Source organism: Myxocyprinus asiaticus, chromosome 25 (assembly GCF_019703515.2).
Source record: "Myxocyprinus asiaticus isolate MX2 ecotype Aquarium Trade chromosome 25, UBuf_Myxa_2, whole genome shotgun sequence".
Taxonomy (NCBI): Eukaryota; Metazoa; Chordata; class Actinopteri; order Cypriniformes; family Catostomidae; genus Myxocyprinus; species Myxocyprinus asiaticus.
The window spans coordinates 43,257,387-43,281,339 of NC_059368.1; the positions used below are offsets into that span (position 1 = coordinate 43,257,387).

General features: G+C 37.5%; 2 protein-coding genes across 3 annotated transcripts in view; one reads left to right on the top strand and one right to left on the bottom strand.

Moving 5' to 3' along the window:
• The window catches only part of LOC127415814 (mRNA-capping enzyme-like), a 135,736-nt gene extending 121,883 nt beyond the window's left edge, over window positions 1-13,853 (bottom strand). Inside the window, exons 1-4 of one of the 2 annotated variants that reach the window (XM_051654783.1) lie at window positions 13,495-13,853; window positions 12,386-12,495; window positions 12,198-12,301; window positions 10,479-10,567 (exon numbers count right to left, since the gene is read on the bottom strand). In XM_051654783.1, coding sequence (XP_051510743.1) covers window positions 10,479-10,567; window positions 12,198-12,301; window positions 12,386-12,495; window positions 13,495-13,558 — 367 coding nt within the window. In that variant the 5' untranslated portion in view covers window positions 13,559-13,853. The remainder of the gene's footprint in view (window positions 1-10,478; window positions 10,568-12,197; window positions 12,302-12,385; window positions 12,496-13,494) is intronic. The other variant, XM_051654782.1, reaches the window with a different exon arrangement.
• A 131-nt stretch (window positions 13,854-13,984) lies between these two features.
• On the top strand, window positions 13,985-23,336 carry LOC127415872 (proline-rich nuclear receptor coactivator 2 A-like). Its single transcript, XM_051654884.1, has 2 exons — window positions 13,985-14,529; window positions 21,314-23,336. Exons 1-2 carry the CDS (start codon window positions 14,308-14,310, stop codon window positions 21,683-21,685), a joined length of 594 nt encoding a protein of 197 aa, XP_051510844.1. The 5' UTR covers window positions 13,985-14,307; the 3' UTR covers window positions 21,686-23,336.
• Window positions 23,337-23,953: the final 617 nt, after the last annotated feature.

Sequence of the window (23,953 nt, forward strand, 5' to 3'; positions counted from 1 at the left end):
AACCGATATATCGCAGACGCAGATAAATTGGCCAATATTCTGAATTTTTTTTATTACCAGCATCGGATGATACATTTTCCCGTTTGGCCGATTTGTTTCTTAAGGCCACGAAGACGCAGAGAATTGTTTACTTGCATGTGAAGGTGCGTCTGTGACATGTAAACGACCAGTCACAATTTGTTTTTTTGTACATCGTGGTACTACAATAATAGACCGGTGTGCAACACAGTCTCATTTAAATGATCCGCATATCAGAGCCACGACGTGTTAAAGTGCTCACCTGTTTCCTTCTCCATCTCTCTTCTCAACAGTTCCGTGTATCTCTTAACTGTATTGTCTAATGATAAAAAGGCAAATATCAATAAAAATTCAATCATACACTGTCTGCAAATATGCGGATATCTCGTTTAAACAGATGTAATTCACGAACCTCGTGAAAATCCAGCGTTTTCTTCCTGTCCAGCGCTCATCTAATATCTTCCTCTGAAGTGTGTATTCCATCAGCCAGAATCAAAAACTTCAGGATAAGGATCAAAAGTTCCTCTGATTCACAAATCACGATGGTCATATCGTTATAATCCAAGCAGGCGATCCACGGCATTTAAACTCTCAGTAGATTGCTGCTGCTCTCGCTGGATCCGCACGAGCGCAACTTCAAAATTAAAAGCGCTTCATGTGCACTATGAGTAAATGCCATATTCACTGTGTACTTACTGTATGTACAATTGCTTTGATTGGGTCTTTTATGAGAAAATGCAATTGGTAATGCACAAATGCCATCCATTGTTGCTGAACTACTGTGTGTACTGTAATTTCCTTCTTTCTAATATATTAACAATTTCTTCAAGTAGAAATAAATTACAAAAATTTTATGACTAAACAGAAATAAGAAGAAACTACTAATTTAAGATAATTAAATATAATAAAAGTTTATTTATATAACTTATATTAATAAGTTTTGTGTAAAATTGTGTAAATATAGTGCTAAATAAGATTTATAATTTTTTTTGCAATTTTTTTTGTTATTTATTATATTAAATTGTGTGATATATCGCCATTGTATCGGCCACCCTGCTATCTGGATATTGGCATCAGCCATTAAAAAAAACCCATATCGGTCAACCATTACTTGCGATTATGACAATTAATTGTTTCTTTTAGGGCTTTCGCAATTAATTGCCATATAAATAGTAATATTTCCTATTTAACTTCAAAGATATAAATCAAATGATAAAATAGGGATATATGATTTCCTTTTAAGGCTTTAAAAACTTATGAATGACATGAAAAATATATAATGTTTTAAATATCAAAACATTTCTAAATACTTAAAATATGTCTCTCTTTTTGGTCAACTTTAGTTTTGGTCAGATTTACATTTACACCCTGCCTACACCGGGCACTGGACGCGATGACAAAACGTTCTAAACCATTTAACTGGTGTAGTAGAGATAGACAGGGGGTCAGGGCGCTGAAGCGCCTCATGCGCTCTTCCGGACAGGAGCTGCTCTGGTTGACATCCATGGAGCGGCTCAGTGACGCTCGGAGATCAACTGAATGACACACAATCACACCGTTGACGACATTTAGCATATACATTCGCTTAAAATTCCCTTATTTGGGCATTAAAATGTGATTGGAATTTAAAGTGCACATTAATCGGGGTTCTCTTAAATAACTGCCGTTAGATCAAATAACTGCGATCAGATGATTTAATAATCGTGACAGGCCTACTTGTGATGTTACAAAAAAGACATAAAAAGCATGAATATCATTAAACTAGGGCTTGGAAATTATTATTTCGATTAATATTTTTTAACCCGTTAAAAAAATTAACGCAATTAATGCAGTATCCCTTTTCAGCATTCAGCATGTTTTATATCTGTATGTAATGTATAGTGTCTTATAATGCACTGGAAATGTACACAAAGTTTCATATGAACTGAATCTGCCCATTTGATCCTATTATCAAAAAGAAAGTCCACCGTGGCCCTGGGTAGCTCACCCAGCTTTTTAATACCTGTAAAAATGTGTTTATCCACCCCCCAAAAAAAGAAGAAAAAATGTACATATTTAAATTATTAAAATAAATTACTTGGGGGGGGGGGCGTGGCCTGGGTAGCTCAGCGAGTAAAGACACTGACTACCACCCCTGGAGTCACAAGTTCGAATCCAGGGTGTGTTGGGTGACTCCAGCCAGGATTCCTAAGCAACCAAATTGGCCCGGTAGCTAGGGAGGGTAGAGTCACATGGGGTAACCTCCTTGTGGTCACGATTAGTGGTTCTCATTCTCAATGGAGCACGTGGTAAGATTGAGGTGAGTAACCGCACCACCACGAGGACCTACTAAGTAGTGGGAATTGGGCATTCCAAATTGGGAGAAAAGGGGATAAAAAAAGAAAACTGGAAAACACCAGAAGATTTTGCCCAACTTTTAATTACAGCATATCCTCTGATTTGATGGCATGTATACATATACAGTTGAAGTCAGAAGTTTAGATACACTTAGGCTGAAGTCATTAAAACAAATTTTTTAACCACTCCACATATTTAATATTAGTAAACTATAGTTTTGGCAAGTCGTTTAGGACATTTATTTTGTGCATGACACAAGTAATTTTTCCAACAATTGTTAACAGACAGATTGTTTCACTTTTAATTGACTATATCGCAATTCCAGTGGGTCAAAAGTTTTCATTCACTAAGTTAAGGTGCCTTTAAGCAGCCTGGAAAATTTCAGAAAATTATGTCAAACCTTTAGACAATTAGGCAGTTAGCTTCTGATAGGAGGTGTACTGAATTGGAGGTGTACCTGTGAATGTATTTTAAGGCCTACCTTCAAACTCAGTGCCTCTTTGCTTGACATCATGGTAAAATCAAAAGAAATCAGCCAAGACCTCAGAAAAAAAATTGTGTCTGGTTCATCCTTGGGAGAAATTTCCAAATGCATGAAGGTACCACGTTCATCTGTACAAACAATAATATGCAAGTATAAACACCATGGGACCATGCAGCCATCATACCGCTCAAGAAGGAGACACATTCTGTCTCCTAGAGATGAACGTAGTTTGGTGCGAAAAGTGCAAATCCATCTCAGAACAACAGCAAAGGAACTTGTGAAGATGCTGGAGGAAACAGGTAGACAAGTATCTATATCCACAGTAAAATGACTCCTACATCGACATAACCTGAAAGGTTGCTCAGCCAGGAAGAAGCCAATGCTCCAAAACTGCCATAAAAAGCCAGACTACAGTTTGCAAGTGCACATGGGGACAAAGATCTTACTTTTTGGAGAAATGTCCTCTGGTCTGATGAAACAAAACTTTTTGGCCATAATGACTTTCGTTATGTTTGGAGGAAAAAGGGTGAGGCTTGTAAGCCGAAGAACACCATCCCAACCGTGAAGCATGGGGGTGGCAGCATCATGTTGTGGGGGTGCTTTGATGCAGGAGGGACTGGTGCACTTCACAAAATGGATGGAATCATGAGGAAGGAAATTTATGTGGATATATTGAAGCAACATCTCAAGACATCAGCCAGGAAGAAAGCTCAGTCGCAAATGGGTCTTCCAAATGGACAATGACCCCAAGCATACCTCCAAAGTTGTGGCAAAATGAAGGTATTGGAGTGGCCATCACAAAGCTCTGACCTCAATCTGACAGAAAATTTGTGGGCAGAACTGAAAAAGCATGTGCGAGCAAGGAGGCCTACAAACCTGAATCAGTTACATCAGTTCTGTCTGGAGGAATGGGCCAAAATTCCAGCAACTTATTGTGAGAAGCTTGTGGAAGGCTACCCAAAACGTTTGACCCAAGTTAAGCAATTTAAAGGCAATGCTACCAAATACTAACAAAGTGTATGTAAACTTCTGACCCACTGGGAATGTGATGAAAGAAAGAAAAGCTGAAATAAATCATTCTCTCTGCTATTATTCTGATATTTCACACTCTTAAAATAAAGTAGTGATCCTAACTGACTTAAGACAGGGAATGTTTTCTACGATTAAATGTCAGGAATTGTGAAAAACTGAGTTTAAATGTACTTGGCTGAGGTGTATGTAAACTGGCTTCAACTGTACTTGTATCAAAGATTAATACCTGTAAAAATGTGTTCAACTCTATCCGCAAAAAAAATTAAAATAAAATGTACATTTTAACATGTACATATTTAAATAATTAAAATAAATGCCTTACCAATTTCTTGCAAGCTCTTTGAAACAAAGTGCAAGTAAATATATTTATGATTTTTTTTATGTTTGTTGTAATGTATCATGTACCACAATTTAATCGCGATTAATCACAGAAAAATTTGCGATTGATTCATTTAATTTTTTACATTCACAGCCCTACATTAAACGTCTATTTAAACAACCATGATTGATTGTTAAGTTCATGCTGATTTTGACTAAAGGTGTCCCAAGAAAAAAATAAAGGGGGTGATTAATATATACAATTATATATATATACACTACCGGTCAAAATTTTTGAAACACTTGACTGAAATGTTTCTCATGATCTTAAAAATCTTTTGATCTGAAGGCGTATTCTTAAATGTTTGAAATTAGTTTTGTAGACGAAAATATAATTGTGCCACCATATTAATTTATTTCATTATAAAACAAAAATGTAATTTAAAAAAAAGAAAGTTTTTGAAGTTGATGACTTGGACCAAATAATAAAGAAAAGCAGCCAATAAGTGCCCAACATAGATGGGAACTCCTTCAATACTGTTTAAAAACCATCCCAGGGTGATACCTCAAGAAGTTGGTTGAGAAAATGTCAAGAGTACATGTCTGCAAATTCTAGGCAAAGGATGATTACTTTGAAGATGCTAAAATATAACACAGTTTTGATTTATTTTGGATTTTGTTTAGTCACAACATAATTCCCATAGTTCCGTTTATGTTATTCCATAGTTTTGATGACTTGACTATTATTCTAAAATGTGAAAAAAAATTATAATAAAGAATGAGTAAGTGTTTCAAAACTTTTGACCGGTAGTGTATATATGGAATACCGGACATTTATAACAAGCGAGTTCAGAGTTCATCTTGTTAATATGCTCCAATGAGCACTGTAGCAGTTCATATAAAAACACACTCCCCTTCAAAATGTCCATTTTTAGTGACAAGAAAACCAATTCCTTGTCAAATTAAAATGACATCTTAGTATTACCAGCAATATGTCTCATCTGTGATGTGATCAGATTCTCAAAAGACATGGCCAGACGTGCAGTCCACCAATATCTTTAATGCCCACTAGTGACATACAGTACAAGGACTAGCGATATCAAGCAATAATGTCGCTGCATGTGTGAACGGGGCTTTAGATTGAAGGAACCCAAGTCATATCTACAGACAGTAAACAACCACTGAGAAAACACCCAGAACACCCTAGCAACTGCATAGCAACATGCTGTTCAGAACTTCATAGTAACACTTTGGCAAACAACACTCTAGCATGGTGGTGAGTTTTGTACAGGCAAGCACCAATCACCTAACAGAAAATAGGACAGTTTATTCAAGAATAATAATTTCTCCAGAATGAAAGCCTAAAGTGCATTTTTTTAACAGTTTTTTGGCTAGCTTTAAAATACTTTGTGCTCTTCACCACCGTTGCACCTCATTTTTCACACTCACAGCGATTCACAAGTTTAAATATCTTCGCCATCCTACAACTGATGACACCAGGCCAACAAACACCAAACATGGAAACATATTGAGTTTCCTGTTCGTAAACTAGCCAACATTCACTGTTGAAAGCCCAATCTCAGTTTCTTCAGTGATGCAGGGTAAACAAAGTATTTTTCAAATATTAAGTGTATTTATTCCTCAAACCACTGACACAGCAGAGGTCAAAGGCCAGAAACGCACTCTACACAAGTATATAAATGCAGACACAAATACTTGTGGCCCTGATGAACATACTTTTTGCATTCATATTATAATAATTCATATTATTGCTATAATGTAGTGTAATCTTAAGGACATTTTTGTATTATATTCAATTTATCTCCTGTGCTGGGTCACCAGTTGTTTTCCAATGAAAAATCTGTGTCCTAAAGCAAAACCAGTTGAGCACTACTGCCATAGCAAACACTACTATTTATATCCTGTTTTATTTTTGTACTTAATCTTACAAAATGCCTGACTGTTTGTTACTTTGACAATATAAAATACTTTGTGTTTGATGAATTTAAAAAAATTCTGAGCTAAATACATCACCAATGTATGTTTTTTGAAAGCTATATTCTATGGAAACACAGACTGATTTTTTTAGTATACTAACTGTTCCAACCATACACTGTAGTAAAGCTAATGTAACTGACTAATAATCATCATTGTGTCTTGCTTTCTCAAATGTTCCCTGCAGTGTCAATCACAGTGTTGCCGTGGTGATAACAAAGACATTCATATCATCCTCAGGTGTCATTTAGCAGGCTTAGTTTGCTGCTGTACGGTGTAATACGTTAACAAGACTAAAGAGCGCCTCCAACAGGCCAAACGCATAGTGTTAAACTACAATAGCACAAGTAAAAGCATCAGCCAGCCAGTCCATACCACAAAATAAAACCTGACAGGGTGGTCAGGACTGTGATATGTAAATAAATGCATTGCGGTATTAAGGACAAAAAACAATAGTGTAAACATATCAAGCAAATCGAAAACATTCTTTACTTGAGCACTATAACCCCCAAAAATATTTGGACACTTGAAGGGATAGTCCACCTAAAAATGAAAATTCTCTAATTTATTCACCCGCATGACATCCCCGATGTGTATGACTTTCTTTCTTCTGCAGAACACAAATGAAGATTTTTAGAAGAATATTTCAGCTTCACCATTCACAATGCAAGTGAATGGTGACTAAAACTTTGAAGCTCAAAAAACTCCAGTGTTATGATGTGGATGAGAAACAGATCAATATTTAAGTTCTTTTTAAGTTCTTTTGTTTTTGGCGATTCGCATTCTTCGTGCATGTCGCCACCTACTGGGCAGGGAGGATAATTTATAGTAAAAATGGACTTAAATATTGATCTGTTTCTCTCACACACCTATCATATCACTTCTGAAGACATGGATTTAACAGCTGGAGTCATATGGATTACTTTTATGCTGCCTTTATGTGCTTTTTGGAGCTTCAAAAGTCTGATCATCATTCACTTGCATTGTGTGGACCTACAGAGCTGAAATATTCTTCTAAAAATCTTCATTTGTGTTCTGCAGAAGAAAGAAAAGCATACACATCTGGGATGGCATGAGGGTGAGTAAACAATGAGAGAATTTTCATTTTTGGGTGAACTATTGCTTTAATTTCACCATGATTTGATGCAACTAAACACTGATCACAAATCAACCTGTGAATTGTAATCCGGTACTGATTACAAAATACATGACAAAAAAATGCAATCAATAACGTAATCTCGTAGATTACTGTGGCAGGCAGGGAACCGGGTTTACAACCAAAAGACTTTTAATTCAACACAACATAAAACTACTTTTCAGCATAACAAAACCATAACGCACACACAGCTCCGTGTGCTCTCTCATTCTGATGACTTTTCAGTCCAACAGACGGAATGCACACGTTTGGCAGCTGTGTGCACCTCCCTCTCTCTCTCAAATTGTCATCTCTGGCTACTCTTTATCCCTCTACCGGCTGATTGCGGTAACTCAGTGCCAGGCGTCCATCCTAATGGCCCCACCCCGCCCTCCTCCTTGTCATAATTACATTTTTGGGATAATCTAATCTGATTACTTTTGGATTACTTTAAACCTATTTCTATGTCACATGCATTTGAGTAGGATAATCATTTTATATAAAGGAACAAAGAGGAAGAAAATGTTTTCCATTCTTTATTACTAACAAAAAGGGTCTCACAAAAAGAACTCCTTATGTGATTTTTTTAAAAGTACATTAAACATTACATGAATGAAATAAACATTAAATCTAACAGCAATGACAGTGCATGACCAAAGTTAATAATTCAAAACTCTGAGAAGTCAAGTTCACTAAGTACACAAAACAATAGCAACATTGTAAACATTAATGACCATAAAATCATCAGAAATGTTGCTAGGTCAAAGTTTTCATCGAAAAGCACTGAAACACTTTTAACCCTTACTGCTTACTGATAGTCCATCACCTACTCTAAAGCTGAGGTGCAAGATATTGTCTTTTGAACAGCTTGAATATTCTAAAAGAGCAGAATATTTTAAAACAGCAGAGTTCTACCGAGTCACACAAGGAACAACTGTGTCAAGTTTTATGTCAAGTTTCATGCAGTGGACTCCACTGCATCAGCAGCAACAGTAGAGCGATGGGCTTTGTTTCATATTGCTGCACATTTTGCAGTTGAACTATTTTGTACCCTGTGGCAGGACCCTTAGAGATGGCATCCACTAGATCCTTTGAAGCAATTCAATTCAATGTGTGAGCTGCACACCATTGGTGTAATTTCATTCTTAAAAATGAAATTGCCTCTATATATTCAGTGATTAAATGCTGAGGTAGATCGCTCCATCTTCACCATGGCTGGCTATTAGCGAGTATCATTTCTGAGTGCAATACACACAACCCTCCTCCTCTCTTTCGAAAACACTCGAAGACTTACTGAACGTATATCAGCGGTGTGCTGTTTTAGATTTTTTTTTAAAAGATTGTAAAAAGAGAATGAATAGGATGATTAATAAATTATTAACAGTTTACTGCCATTGCCTTGTTAATATGTAATCATGTAATCTATAAAAAGTAACTGTAGTCCAATTACAAGTATTTTAACATGTAATACAATTACAAGTACTTGGTTTTGTAATCTGATTACGTAATCCAGAATACATGTAATCTGTTACTAGCCAGCACTACTTACTAGGCATGTGACGGTATCAAATTTTCACATCACGATAACTGATGAAGTTTTTAATCACGGTACACGGTTTTATCACAGTATTAAATTACATTACATAAATGGGTTGAACGATAAACAAACTTTATTGTTGTTCTCTTAATATCAAGTTTAATTACCTTTTCAATACCAAAATGGCCTTTAAATTAACAGATAACAGAACTTTGAAATGTTTTGAAACCCTGAACATTTAAAAAACTACCATCAACACCATAGATACATACAGTAGATAAATATAACATTTAGTTGATTTATTACAGATTACAGATCAGTACAGACCTTGTCTTGTTGAGGCTAATGTTAAAATAAGGCTAGACTAATTTTATCAAGCCGGCTACAACAACAGTATGCATGTTTTTTCTGGATAGTAAGCCTGTTGCTAATATATAGCAAGGCGCTAGCTACAAATTTAACACCGCAAGTTCGCTCACACTGTAAGGCAACGTATGATTGTGTGGTGTACTGGCATTCCAACTTGAAATTAATATTGAAATCATCATTGTGCCACATTGCCATTATTAATCACAGGACTTAGTGTTAGCTGATTACAACTGTATTTTATTTGTTACTACAAGACGCAAATGTTACTGTGTAGCTAGCGGAGTTCTAGCGAACTACTCTTTGGTCACTTACACATTATCTGCAAATGGCAACAAGAGTTAATTTTTTTAGTAGCCTTACAGTAGTCACTTAGCTAGTTGTCTCTTACAGTGTTGTCTCAGTTTTCAAAAACAGTTTGTTACAACTTACCTTTATCTCGCCGAGTTGCACGGGATGACTGTACCGCAAATGAGCGAACATGTTGGAGGTATTCCCGTGTTTCGCTGCCACTTTTCTGCAGCATGTTTTACACAAAGGGAAACTATCTCCAACCAACAATCCCTCTGCATTTTTATAGAACCCAAAATACTTCCACACTTCCGACTTAACCCTATTAGAATGCGGATAAAGGGTCAGCAGCGTTCTTCCTTTAGCTACGTTTCTCTTCCACGCTTGTTTGTTTACATCAGAGTGTGCATGTGTCATTTGTGCCGCGTACAAGCAGTGTTGTGAATCTTGATTCGTTGATGGAATAAAAACTAATGTGCGATCAGAAAAATCAAAGCAATTTGGCCAAAAGGTTATCTGGAATTAATAATGGTATTTTGAAATGCCCACGATAACAATATAATTGATGTTATTTATGGTGATTTACCGTATAACCAAATACCGTCACATGCCTACAACTTACTTAATATTTAAAGTACTGCATACATACATTTTCCAACTTTTTAAGTGCAATGTGTTACAGAAATGCTTGACGCTTGGGATTTTAAGCTTAAAGCTGATGTGTGTCATTTATTTTTTAGTTAAGATACTTTCTCCTACCCCACCTTAAAATGCAGAGTCAACTGTAAGTAAACCATTCATGGGTTGATCTCCCATGAAAAGTGTCAAATCTGCAGCTCTGTAGCACCATCAAAACATTCCTCTGTTTGTTTGAGCATCCAGACCAGACCAGCCCAACACTGGATTAAAATCCAAATATCTGGTATCCATAACTAATAATATAACTGTGAGTTGTCAGTTCTTACCTATGAGCTCTGTGGGTGTTTTTTCAGTGAAGGGTTCACACAGTCTGATGAATGTGTCTGTCGTCTCTACTGTAGGGCATTCAGCATGACTGCATTAGGGAAACAGATAGATTGTAGTAATGTAGTAATGTGACAGGATGAAGCCAGAAAGTCAGGCAGAGCAGTAATGATCATTAATTAATCATAATGCAGACAACACATTAGCTGACTGACATCTTTGCTGAGTGGCTAGAAAGTGATCTTTAAGGAGGTTTGAGAGCTTAAAGGGATAGTTCACACACATAATGAAAATTCTCTCATCAACTTACCCTCTTACCATTCCAGATGTGTATGACTTTCTTTCTCCTGCAGACCACAAAAGAAGATTTCTAGATGAATATCTCAGCTCTGTAGGTCCATACAATGCAAGTGAATGATGACCAAAACTCTGAAGCTCCAAAAAGCACATAAAGGCAGCATATAAGTAATTCATACAAATCCAGTGGTTTAAGTTATGTCTTCAGAAGCGATATGATAGGTGTGGGTGAGAAACAAATTTTACAATAAATTCTCCTCCCTACCAAATCACATCTGAAGACATGGATTAAACAACTGGGGTCGTTTGGATTACTTTTATGCTGCCTTTATTTGCTTTTTGGAGCTTCAACGTTTTGGACCCTGTTGACTTGCATTGTATGGACCTAAAGAGCCGAAATGTTCTTCAAAAAATCTTCATTTGTGATCAGCAGAAGAAGGAAAGTCATACACATCTGGGATGGCATGAAGGTAAGTAAATAATGAGAGAATTAAAATTTTTGGGTGAATTAATCCTTTAAATTCACACTGAACAAAATGAAAAAGGTTCCTTTTTTCCTTGTTCTTTTTCTTTTTGATGAAATGTATGTCACAAACTTAAAATAATATTAATATTCACAATTTATTAATCCTGGATTCTCGTTTCATGTTTCACACTGTTTATATTTTACTTCAGGTTAGGAATTATTCCTCACCTTCTGAAACATACCACAAAAACACATGCAAAAGGAATACTGTCCCTTCATCACGCCTGTTTTTGCATTTGCCATAACTGTTCAATATTTTACCAGTTTCCCATTTTATCGGTTTAAAGTTTGTGCGACTGTACTAAGCGAATGGACGTGCTAACCTCCTTTAAAAATTACAAATGTGAAATATTGCTTTACCTGGGGTTAAGAGTAAGGTTTAAAAAGATGATAACCCAGGTTGAGTGCAGTGTGAAAAGCCCTCAAATGTTCCACAAACATTGTAAAGTGGACCAGTAGTAGATTGGATATAAAAATAAATTGTTAAAGACGTTTTTCCTATTTAAAAGTAATCATAATATAAATGCACATATTATTATAATTACAAATTACAGATTAAAACCTAAACAAAATGTTTTTGTTTCTGTAATAAAATATTATGTTATATCAATGTTTTAAAACTACGCACCAGGTAGGAATTTACACAATGTTTCCGTAACATTCTATTTCAGCTGCATAAAATTAAGACGCATTTGCAACTAAATGTAATTTTTCCTCAAAGTTGCAGTTTAAAAACTCATTATTTTTGGTCATTCAAATATGTACACTGTATGTCATGTTTTGGTTACATTATTTTTACATATTTGTTTTTTTATTTTAGATAAGCTCGCTTAATGCTTCCTGAGGTCTTCTCTGATGAGCTACAAAAACCCATTCAATTCAGATCGATGTCACGTACCCTTTACAGGCAAGCTTTACGTATTTGATTCCTTCCTTTTCTATCTCTGCCCGATCATAGAAGCGGCTCGTGTTGGTCAGGTCCACCAGCAAACCCATCTTCACCTGAGGACGAGAGTTCACCTTCACATAAGCTCAACATCTTGATGAAACAGTGCATATATCAGTTTTACAGGAATGTCCAAGTACCTTTAAGCTCTTGAGATAGTTGGACAGCATGCTGGGGTGAAACCTGTTCTCCTCAGGGACTTTATCATCGTACCGTGGCCCAAGCATGGTTTTCATGGGGAGAAATTTGCCTGCAAGAGAAAAATTCAACATAGTTATGGGACGTTTGTGCTATGAGCGCAAAAGCTGAAGTGTATCATTTCTGCAACACTAGCGCCACCAAACGGAATTGCAAAAATAATGGCATAAAGCAAATCATGGAGCTAATTTATTGAAAGACGAATACAATTATAATAGTCAAGTCAGTTTCTATTTGTATAGCACTTTTCACAATACATATTTTTAACAAACTGCTTCACATAAAAATAAACTTTTATACAAAATTAGTCTTTACATTTAATAATATGCATGACGTTTATAACACTATTTGAAATTTTAGGGTTAACTAAAGTAAATACTTCTGGTCATAGGAGTTGAGTAGACAAAAACATGTTAGAAGCCCTTACTGTACACAAAACTAATGAAGCGAAACCTTAGCTAATGAATATTAATACATCGCAATACTTCGTAAGCTTCCCAGAGCGTCAAGTAATCTTAGTAATATTCGTAAACCGAACCCAAACGACTACCTATCAGCAAATCAGGTGGCCAAACGTCACAAAATTAATTAATATTCATGAACCCAATCCTCCCGCCTCTTGACCAGTGACGTTATGTGTTGTCCTGCGTGTAGCGAGCTAATCTGGCTAACCGCTCAAATTAAACCCTAAAAAACTAAACAACCTTACAGTACACTACCTGTTTATATGGATGTCGTACACCTTCCTAGTAAAATATACACATAATAACTCTAACACTGGTTTATTATGACATATGACGCAGTATATTTGGCGTTATATGGCAGTGTTATGATCATGTGCATGCTAATAGTTGCTTTACAGTAGACTGAAAATTTTTTCCAGAGATTTTTATTTCAGCTCACTGATGCTGCAGTCACACAGCACTGTGTTTTAATACACTATAATAAGGTAGAAATAGTGCCCTAACCCTAAAATGCTCATTTAAACACAGAGACTGAGTGTAGGTTGGAAAAGCAGCTTTGTTGAGAGCTATCTAAAACAGACGCTTACCAGCCACAGGTTGTCCTCTTCTCGGGCAGTTCATCCATCGAGGAGGCGCTCCGGGTTGAGACATTCAGGTCGAGAGTTCGCGTTCAGCTGCGCCGTAGCTCAAGTGTTCAGAGCGGGTTGGTGGATCTTCAGTGATCCGCTGTCTGGGCCCTTAACACGAGCCTAGTTATTTTAGGGGTTCAAAGACTTATCAACAGCTGGATGTTGTAGAAAGCGCCCTCCTCGGGTCAGAGTTCAGAAAACAAGGTCCATGAGGCGCTCGCTTCTCAAGCTCTTTTACCAAGTTAACACAAATTCTCCACGTTGTCCCGCAGTTCTCCTGCATTACCTTCTCAAACAAGACAGTGACTATAGGCGGCCAGCAGGTGGAGCTCTAACATGATAGATAGATAGATAGATAGATAGATAGATAGATAGATAGATAGATAGATAGATAGATAGATGGATGGATGGATGGGTGGGAGTGAGGGTACTAAAAAATATAGTAATAATCCTGAATAGTAACATCATAGTTTGCACTCTAATATCATGATGTAATAGTTGTAGAGGGCGCATGCGCATCGTGCCGTGCACAGCTATTATGCAAGAAGCATCGATCTTTTGTTAACGCGTTTCAAACGATTATTTTAATAGTATTAGTGAAGACAGAAGTGCAGACACTTGTAGAGTGAGCTTCATGCATTGTCACTTTCTGGCTGCGAACCTCAAGAATTTTTCAACAGATCCTAATAATCCCCATAATCATCAGTTTCGGTTCACACATCTGGACGTGTTCATATAAAGTACGGTTTTATTGCATTATATTCATGAATTATGCTGGGCGACGCGTTTGCACTTCGTCTTGAATCGCGCGTGGAAAATAAATCTGTGAAGATAAACCGATCCAAACAAGCTCTATGGAAGAAGAGTGGACCAAATATACACAACAAACCCAATAAAACAATAGGACACATCAACAAAAGCAGCTCTAAACCTCCGTTAACCAGCCATGAAGATTGTAAAGCAGCTCAGACTAAAACAACCACCAATAAACTGGTAACGTACATTAGTATTTATGCACAATGTCATGTTTTTGGACACGTACCATTTTATTACCACCGTATTCTTTGCAGTACATTGGAGTGTACCATGTTAAGACCATGGTAAATGATCATTACTGCCATCATGGTGTGTATACACACACACACACACACACACACACACACACACACACACACGTATATAGGCCTATATACAGTTTAGGTCAGAAGTTTACATACACCTTAGCCAAATACATTTAAACTCAGTTTTTCACAATTCCTGACATTAATCGTAGAAAACATTCCCTGTTTTAGGTCAGTTCGGATCACTAATTTAAGAATGTGAAATGTCAGAATAATAGTAGAGAGAATGATTTATTTCAGCTTTTATTTCTTTCATCACATTCCCAGTGGGTCAGAAGTTTACATACTCTTTGTTAGTATTTGGTAGCATTGCCTTTAAATTGTTTAACTTGGGTCAAACGTTTTGGGTAGCCTTCCACAAGCTTCTCACAATAAGTTGCTGGAATTTTGGCCCATTCCTCCAGACAGAACTGGTAGACCTCCTTGCTCGCACACGCTTTTTCAGTTCAGCCCATAAGTTGGATCAGATTGTGGTCAGGGCTTTGTGATGGCCACTCCAATACCTTGACTTTGTTGTCCTTAAGCCATTTTGCCACAACTTTGGAGGTATGCTTGGGGTCATTGTCCATTTGGAAGACCCATTTGCGACCGAGCTTTAACTTCCTGGCTGATGTATTGAGATGTTGCTTCAATATATCCACATAATTTTCCTTCCTCATTATGCCGTCTATTTTGTGAAGTGCACCAGTCCCACCTGCAGCCAGGGCCGTAGCTAGTGGGGTGAAAGCTGGTAACGATTCTATGGGCCCAAAGGTCCAGGGGGCCCCACAACTGTATGTTTTCATACGAAAGGGGTCCAGAGCAATATACAGTCAGGGGGCCCAGATTACCTTGCTATGGCCCTGTCTGTAGCAAAACACCCCCACAACATGATGCTTACACCCACATGCTTCACAGTTGGGATGGTGTTCTTCAGCTTGCAAGCCTCACCCTTTTTCCTCCAAACATCACAATGGTCATTATGGCCAAACAGTTCAATTGTTTGTTTCATTAGACCAGAGGACATTTCTCCAAAAAGTAAGATCTTTGTCCTCATGTGCACTTGTAAACTGTAGTCTGGCTATTTTATGGTGGTTTTGGAGCAGTGGCTTCTTCCTGGCTGAGCAACCTTTCAGGTTATGTTGATATAGGACTCATTTTACTGTGGATACACAATACCAGTCAAAAGTTTTGAAACACTTACTCATTCTTTATTATAATTTTTCTTTTCACATTTTAGAATAATAGTAAAGTCATCAAAACTATGGAATAACATAAATGGAACTATGGGAATTATGTTGTGACTAAACAAAATCCAAAATAAATCAAAACTGTGTTATATTTTAGCATCTTCAGAGTAGTCACCCTTTGCCTAGAATTTGCAGACATGTACTCTTGACATTTTCTCAACCAACTTCTTGAGGTATCACCCTGGGATGCTTTTTAAACAGTTTTGAAGGAGTTCCCATCTGTGTTGGGCACTTATTGGCTACTTTTCTTTATTATTTGGTCCAAGTCATCAATTTCAAAAACTTTTTTTCTTTTTTTTCTAGGAGACAGAATGCGTCTCCTTCCTGAGCGGTATGATGGATGTGTGGTCCCATGATGTTTATACTTGCATACTATTGTTTGTACAGATGAACGTGGTACCTTCAGGCATTTGGAAATTGCTTCCAAAGGACTTGTGGAGGTCCACAATTTTTTTCTGAGATCTTGGCTGATTTCTTTTGATTTTCCCATGATGTCAAGCAAAGAGGCACTGAGTTTGTAGGTAGGCCTTAAAATACATCCACAGGTACACCTCCAATTCAGTACACCTCCTATGCGAAGCTAATTGGCTAAAGGCTTGACATAATTTTCTGGAATTTTCCAAGCTGCTTAAAGGCACCGTTAACTTAGTGCATGTAAACTTCTGACCCACTGGAATTGTGATAGTCAATTAAAAGTGAAACAATCTGTCTGTAAACAAAAGTTACTAAAATTACTCATGTCATGCACAAAGTAGATGTCCTAAACGACTTGCCAAAACTATAGTTTACTAATATTAAATCTGTGGAGTGGTTAAAAAATGAGTTTTAATGACTCTGTGTGTGTGTGTGTATATATATATATATATATATATATATATATATATATATATATATATATATATATATATATATATATACACACACACACACCGTATATAAACTCAGCAAAAAAAATAAACGTCCTCTCACTTTCAACTGCTTTTATTTTCAGCAAACTTAACGTATAAATAGTTGTATGAACATAAAAAGATTCAACAGCTAAGACATAAACTGAACAAGTTTCACAGACATGTGACTAACAGAAATGGAATAATGTGTCCCTGAACAAAGGGGGTGTCAAAATCAAAAGTAACAGTCAGTATCTGGTGTGGCCACCAGCTGCATTAAGTACTGCAGTACATCTCCTCCTCATGGACTGCACCAGATTTGCCAGTTCTTGCTGTGAGATGTTACCCCACTCTTCCACCATGGCACTTGCAAGTTCCCGGACATTTCTGGGGGGAATGGCCTTAGCCCTCACCCTCCGATCCAACAGGTCCCAGACGTGCTCAATGGGATTGAGATCCGGGCTATTCGTTGGCCATGGCAGAACACTGACATTCCTGTCTTGCAGGAAATCACGCACAGAACGAGCAGTATGGCTGGTGGCATTGTCATGCTGGAGTGTCATGTCAGGATGACCTGCAGGAAGGGTACCACATGAGGGAGGAGGATGTCTTCCCTGTAACGCACAGCATTGAGTTTGCCTGCAATGACAACAAGCTCAGTCCGATGATGCTGTGACACACCGCCCCAGACCATGGCGGACCCTCCACCTCCAAATCGATCCCCCTCCAGAGTACAGGCCTCAGTGTAACACTCATTCCTTCAACGATAAACGCAAGTCTGACCATCACCCCATGTGATACAAAACCGTGACTCGTCAGTGAAGATCACTTTTTGCCAGTCCTATCTGGTCCAGCGAAGGTGGGTTTGTGCCCATAGGCGATGTTGTTGCCAGTGATGTCTGGTAAGGACCTGCCTTACAACAGGCCTACAAGCCCTCAGTCCAGCCTCTCTCAGCCTATTGCGGACAGTCTGAGCACTGATGGAGGGATTGTGCATTCCTGGTGTACCTTGGGCAGTTGTTGTTGCCATCCTGTACCTGTCCCGCAGGTGTGATATTCGGACATACAGATCCTGTGCAGGTGTTGTTACACGTGGTCTGCCACTGCGAGGACGATCAGCTGTCCTTCCTGTCTCCCTGTAGCGCTGTCTTAGGCGTCTCACCATACGGACATTGCAATTTATTGCCCTGGGCAGATCTGCAGTCCTCACGCCTCCATGCATCATGCCTAAGGCATGGTCACACAGATGAGCAGGGACCCTGGGCATCTTTCTTTTGGTGTTTATCAGAGTCAGTAGAAAGGTCTCTTTAGTGTCCTAAGTTTATATAACTGTGACCTTAATTGCCTACCGTCTGTAAGCTGTTAGTGTCTTAATGACCGTTCCACAGGTGCATGTTCATTAATTGTTTATGGTTCATTGAACAAGCATGGAAAACATTGTTTAAACCCTTTATTATAAAGATCTGTGAAGTTATTTGGATTTTTACAAAATTATCTTTAAAATACAGTGTCCTGAAAAAGGGACATTCTTTTTTTTTTTTGCTGAGTTTATATATCGTATATAACGTATCTAATTATTCAGTGATAGGTAGGTCAGTGGTAGTTACTACCTGGTGTGGTTATTTTAATTCAGTGAACAGTCCAACTTGGTTTTGTTTTTAGTGTACATAGCAACAACAAAAAAATTAGTATTTTTGACCTGTTTTCCTGAAAGAAAACAAAATCTGAACATCCTTCAAATAAGAAAAATGTAATTAAAGGGTATGAATTTCTTTCTTCTGCAGAACACAAACAAATATTTTTAGAAGAATATTTAAAAATATAATAAAGTGTGTTTCTTCAAGCGTGTGTCTTTGTGACTAACAGCATTTCTAATCATGTGTCACTCAGATGTCTTACAGGTTGCCCGCCTGTTGCGGGTAGATGAGCAAAATTACCCCGTTCATGAAATACATTTGGACGAGGAGCTTGTAAACTGGATTCAGTTGCATCACATTTGGCGGGCGGCGGGTGCTAGTTTCACACCCTGGGCTACTGTTTAATATATTTGGCGACTTCACAGATCCATGGTTTTGCCATTTCCCGATATTGTCGATCATCATCTGTTCGCAATCGGCATCGGGATCTTTGTAAGACATCGGCGATATCCGATTACATCGTCCTATCGCCCAGCCCTATTACCTTTATATGCTTTTGGTACCCATTCACCTGAATTGAATGGACCTACTGAACTGAGATATTCTTCTAAAAATCTTCATTTGTGTTCTGCAGGAGAAAGAAAGTCATCGACATCTGGGATGGTATGAGGGTGAGAAAATAATGAGAGAATTTTCAGGTGAACTATCCCTTAAAGAAGCAAAATGAAAAAGAAAAGAAAAAAATCTAGTGAGTTGCTAAGCAGTTGCTAAGGTGTTCTGGGTGGTTGGCTGGGTGTTGCTATGGTGATTGCTAGGGTGTTGCCTACGCAGTTGCCAAGTTGTTCTGACTGGTTTGTATTGCGTTGCTCTGCAGTTGCTAGGGTTTTTTGGGTGGTTGCTGTAGGGCCTTACTGGTTGTTTAGATCAGTGTTACTGTCAGAAATAATTAATAATTATTTCTTTAGTTATTAATTAATATTTAAATTAATTAATTGAATCTAACTCATTAAAACCTTAAAAACTCATTAAATGTAGTGCGCTATGTTTAGGAGCGGGTTTGGTTATTAGCAATAATTAATAATTATCAAAGACAATTATTAATTATTAAAATCAATAGAACATTGATGAGAATCAATGTTAGCTTTTTCTAATCCTTTAAATCAACAATTATCAAAGATAATCGTTAATTGTTAACATCGATGAAACATTAAAATTAACTAGCTTATTGATCATTCAAATTCAACAATCATCAAAGATAATTATCAAAAATCAATGGAATATTAATAAGGATTAACATTGATGGGGCACCACCCTGGAATCAGGGACTAATAACCAGATAGTATAACAGTCTCAATATTAGATTGTTTTCTTAGGAAAATCGACATCCGAAGAATATCGATTTTCGGGAAAAAAAACAATGAATGAAGGCTTGAATCCGAGCACTGACATCCCATCAGCATGACACAGGCGTATGCAAAACAAATCAAAACACTTCTCTTTGTAATATAAACAAAGTTTATTTATGCAGTAATATCAATTAATAATTAATACAATGCAGTCAATAAACTTCCGACTTACAACTACAAACTAAACAGTGATATGATTAGATATGAAAATCAAAATAATCCTATAACACATGAGGGTGTGTGTGTTTGTGAGGGGTCGCACACGTGTGTTTGTGTGGTTAGTACGAGAGAGAGAATAAAGTGACGGCCCTAAAGCCGATTTCGCGATCGTGGGAGAGAAAGCAGCTGTTTAGTTCATCGCTCAGAGACGCGGTGGATGGCTCGTAAACAGTCCCGCGTTCTTTGACTCTTTAATGGATAACTCAGTTTGCCGGTCTCACCCGCGATGGCGAAAATGCACAACAGTCCAATTTGGTTGGACCACAATACAGCAAAACTAATTCGTGATAATTAATACCCTGAGTATTAATAATGAGCGGACATGGTGGTCCGTAAACTGTACAAGCAAAAAAACCTTGAAACACAAGAATAACACACTATAATATTCTATCTCTGCCCAGACATAAACCTCTTACTTGAATCGCATGAGGACACAGGTAGAATGTGTGTTCCTCCGTCCTTTAACTCCGACCCGGTTCCTTGAGGCTTGTGTGATGACAGGAGGCCGTTTCCTCGCTCTGTTGGCGGGTACGGCTGTTGATTCTCGGCGGGCTGGCGGAGAACTTCAGAAATGTCGACTTGATTGAAGATGGAAGAGAAATCTTTAATCTCTTCACTTCTGCAGGCAAACGGATGAAGATGCGGATTGCTCGGCGGTCTCCTATGGATCCGTTAGAGTGTTCGGTGGAACACAGAGTAATCTCAACTCGTCCAGCGAGATGGAGATTGTATGGCTACAGTTTCAAGTCGGACATTACTTCCTTGTGCCACGAGGTTGCACCTGAGAGCAGCGATGCGCTACATCTATACTCGGCGAACAAAGTTGCTGGAAGCAAATCCCGGAAGCATTTCAGAGGTATTTCTACTCCTGATGATGTCATGGTTTGAGGGACGTTCTGTTGTGTGCCTCATCCCATAGGAGTTGAGAGTTCGATCCTTTAGTGAGCAAGGCTTCATGGGATTTGTAGTCTGTTTTGGATTCCCTTTGTTTGATTTTGGCGCGATTTTTATCAGTATAATTTATGACCTGGTATGTGGGGGCCTGAGTTAGGTTTTTACGACTGTGTTAGGCCTGCCTTTGTCTTCTATCTGAATACATGAGTCCCAACATTGCCAATGTGTTGTGTACTTCTGGGGGGTGCTGCACCACCTGAGCAACTGCTATTGAAATTAATGGAAATCCTAACAGTTGGAGAACTCCAGGTATTATAGACCTCCTTGGGTGTTTTAAGGTTGTACTACAAGATGCTAATATTGTGTCCTGTTTATCTTCAACAGTTCAAGTCCAAAACAGTATGTGTCGAGCGAGGAAGTCAGTCCAGCAGACCATCTGTGAACCTGAACAACCGAAGATTGAGGAGCAATACTCAGCATGCTAAAACACACAAGACATGCACAGAGAACAGCATGCTGACCCCAGCCGAGGGAATCAGGAACGTTTGCTCTCCTGAGCCCTCCTCAGATGCCCAGAAGGCATATGCCGGAGCCAAGTTCAGCGAGCCCCCTTCACCCAGCGTCCTTCCCAAACCGCCCCGCCACTGGGTGGGTGAGTATGTTCATCATCAGCATGCTGCTGCGCAGCACAACTGCAGTCAGGAGCAGATTTCTGTGCAGCTAAAAACCTTGCTGAATGTCCAAGCAAAACCCTGAGATGAAATCTGATCACAGATGTGGACTTGAGAAACACGGGACTCCTTAGAAAATGACATGAACAAGTAACTGCAGTTTGCAAATTTGCAGTTGTGTTGGGTCAACCTTGAGTTGTGGAAGTGTAAAAAATGAAGACATTTTTTTCATGTTATTTTAGCATGTTTTGGCACTGAAGCTCATTTAACTTGTATCATGATATTTTTTAACTGTTGCATTTATGTTTTCACAATATGGCATGGGTCAAGTCACATGCAAGTCATATTTCAAGCCAAAATCAAAAGAAAAAATAATAATAAAGAAATTATACTTTGTGTAAAGAAAATTAAGGTGCATTTTAGGACTATTAAGATTTGTTTTTGACATTTTAATTTTGAGGGCTTTTTTGTAATTTCAGTTATAATCATGATTCTCATTATTTTTACTGTATTAAATCATTACTGTAATGCAGTGTTGTTGTTTTTTTGTTTTTTTTCAAATTAGCATAAATTAAATTTAGTACAAGTACTATCAAACAATTTTTTTTGTTGTTGTTGTCATTACTGCAAAAATAGGCTTAATTTTCTTTATGCAAAATATAATTTCTTCTTTCTTTTGATTTTGTGGTGAAATATGGAAATGTCCTCGACAGGTTTTATGGGATTAAACCTCATAACATTTTGCACAGGACTAAAGAACGAATGAGACATTTGCAACTGTGTTTTGCTGGTGGTTCCATGCCCAGAATGCACTGCTTGTGTTGGAAAATCCTGATTTAGAACTGATGTTTTTTTTTTTTTTTGACCTTATATTGATGCACTCTGGTCAGTGTATACACAATCACTTGTGTTGGTTTTCAAGCACTGATAAAATATGAGTTTCTATTTGTTTATAACACTTTGTTTAGAACTGTCTGAAGCATAATTTTGCACATGGTCTGTTAGTGTTGTGATGTCAAGCTTGATTTTAATTTAAAGCAATAGTTCACCCAAAAATGAAAATTCCCTCATCATTTACTCGCCCTCATGCCATCCCAGATGTGTATGACTTTCTTTCTTCTGCAGAACACAAATGAAGATTTTTAGAAGAATATTTCTGCTCTGTAGCTCCTCACAATGCAAGTGAATGGTGCCCAAAACTTTGAAGCTCCAAAAAGGACATAAAGGCAGCGTAAAAGTAATCCATAAGTCATTGCAGCCTCTAGGCAGGAAGTGTAATTGAGCTTGATGATTTCACGATTGCCAAGACTGCAGATGTCAAGATTTATAGTGAAAAAGGAGTTATATTTTGGTCTGTTCTTCTCCAAAATTGATTGTATCGCTTCAGAAGACATGGATTAAACCACTGGAGTCATATGGATTACCTTTTTGGAGCTTCAACATTCTACTCATCAATCACTTGCATTGTATGGACCGGCAGCTCAAATATTCTAAAAATCTTTGTGTTCTGCAGAAGAAAGAAAGTCATACACATCTGGGATGGCATGAGGGTGAGTAAATGATGATAGAATTTTCATTTTTGGGTGAACTATTGCTATAAGACATTTTTTTTTTTTTTTTTTTTTTCAACAATTATCAGTTGTAGCATAGAAAAAACTATGCAGGCTAATACAGTTGTAATAATATTCATTTTATCTTTTTATTCTGAATTTACTGAAATAAAGATTATTGGTCCTCATCATTTATAACTACTGCGGTTATTTGCCTGTTAATGTGTTTAGTAAATTCTTAGCATATGTGCAGTGCACTGCAAAAGTATGCAGACCCTTAACCACTCCATTATAATGAATCTCAAATCCAGATTTTAAGTAATAGTTTTATTTTAAAACAGCACCCAAAACAAATTATTTCATCGTGGAAGAGTTTGGCAAATAGTTATTTTCTTGTTTTAAGAATACACCCCATTAAATTTCGTTAGATTTTTTGAAAACAAGACTTAATATTTAGTGTCATTCTGCTACTCAAAGTAATTTTTTCTTATTTTAAGGATGTTTAGTCATTTTTATCAGAAAATAAGACAAAAATATAGATCGTGTATCAACTACTATATTGAGTCATTGTCTAAAACACCATATATTTGAGGTTTACTGCTAAATATTCAAACATATACAATTAAAGTTGTTTTATACTCTCTAGGGAGACTCCATCATGTAACTCGCAATGCTTTTAAATCACCGACTTGTCGCTTCAGGATTAAGGGTAGTGTAGTTCTTCACCAGGAATTTCACTATTTTAAACACGATTTTTGATTGACAGCAAAGTTCATCAAACTGACGTGTGGCTTCTACAGAAG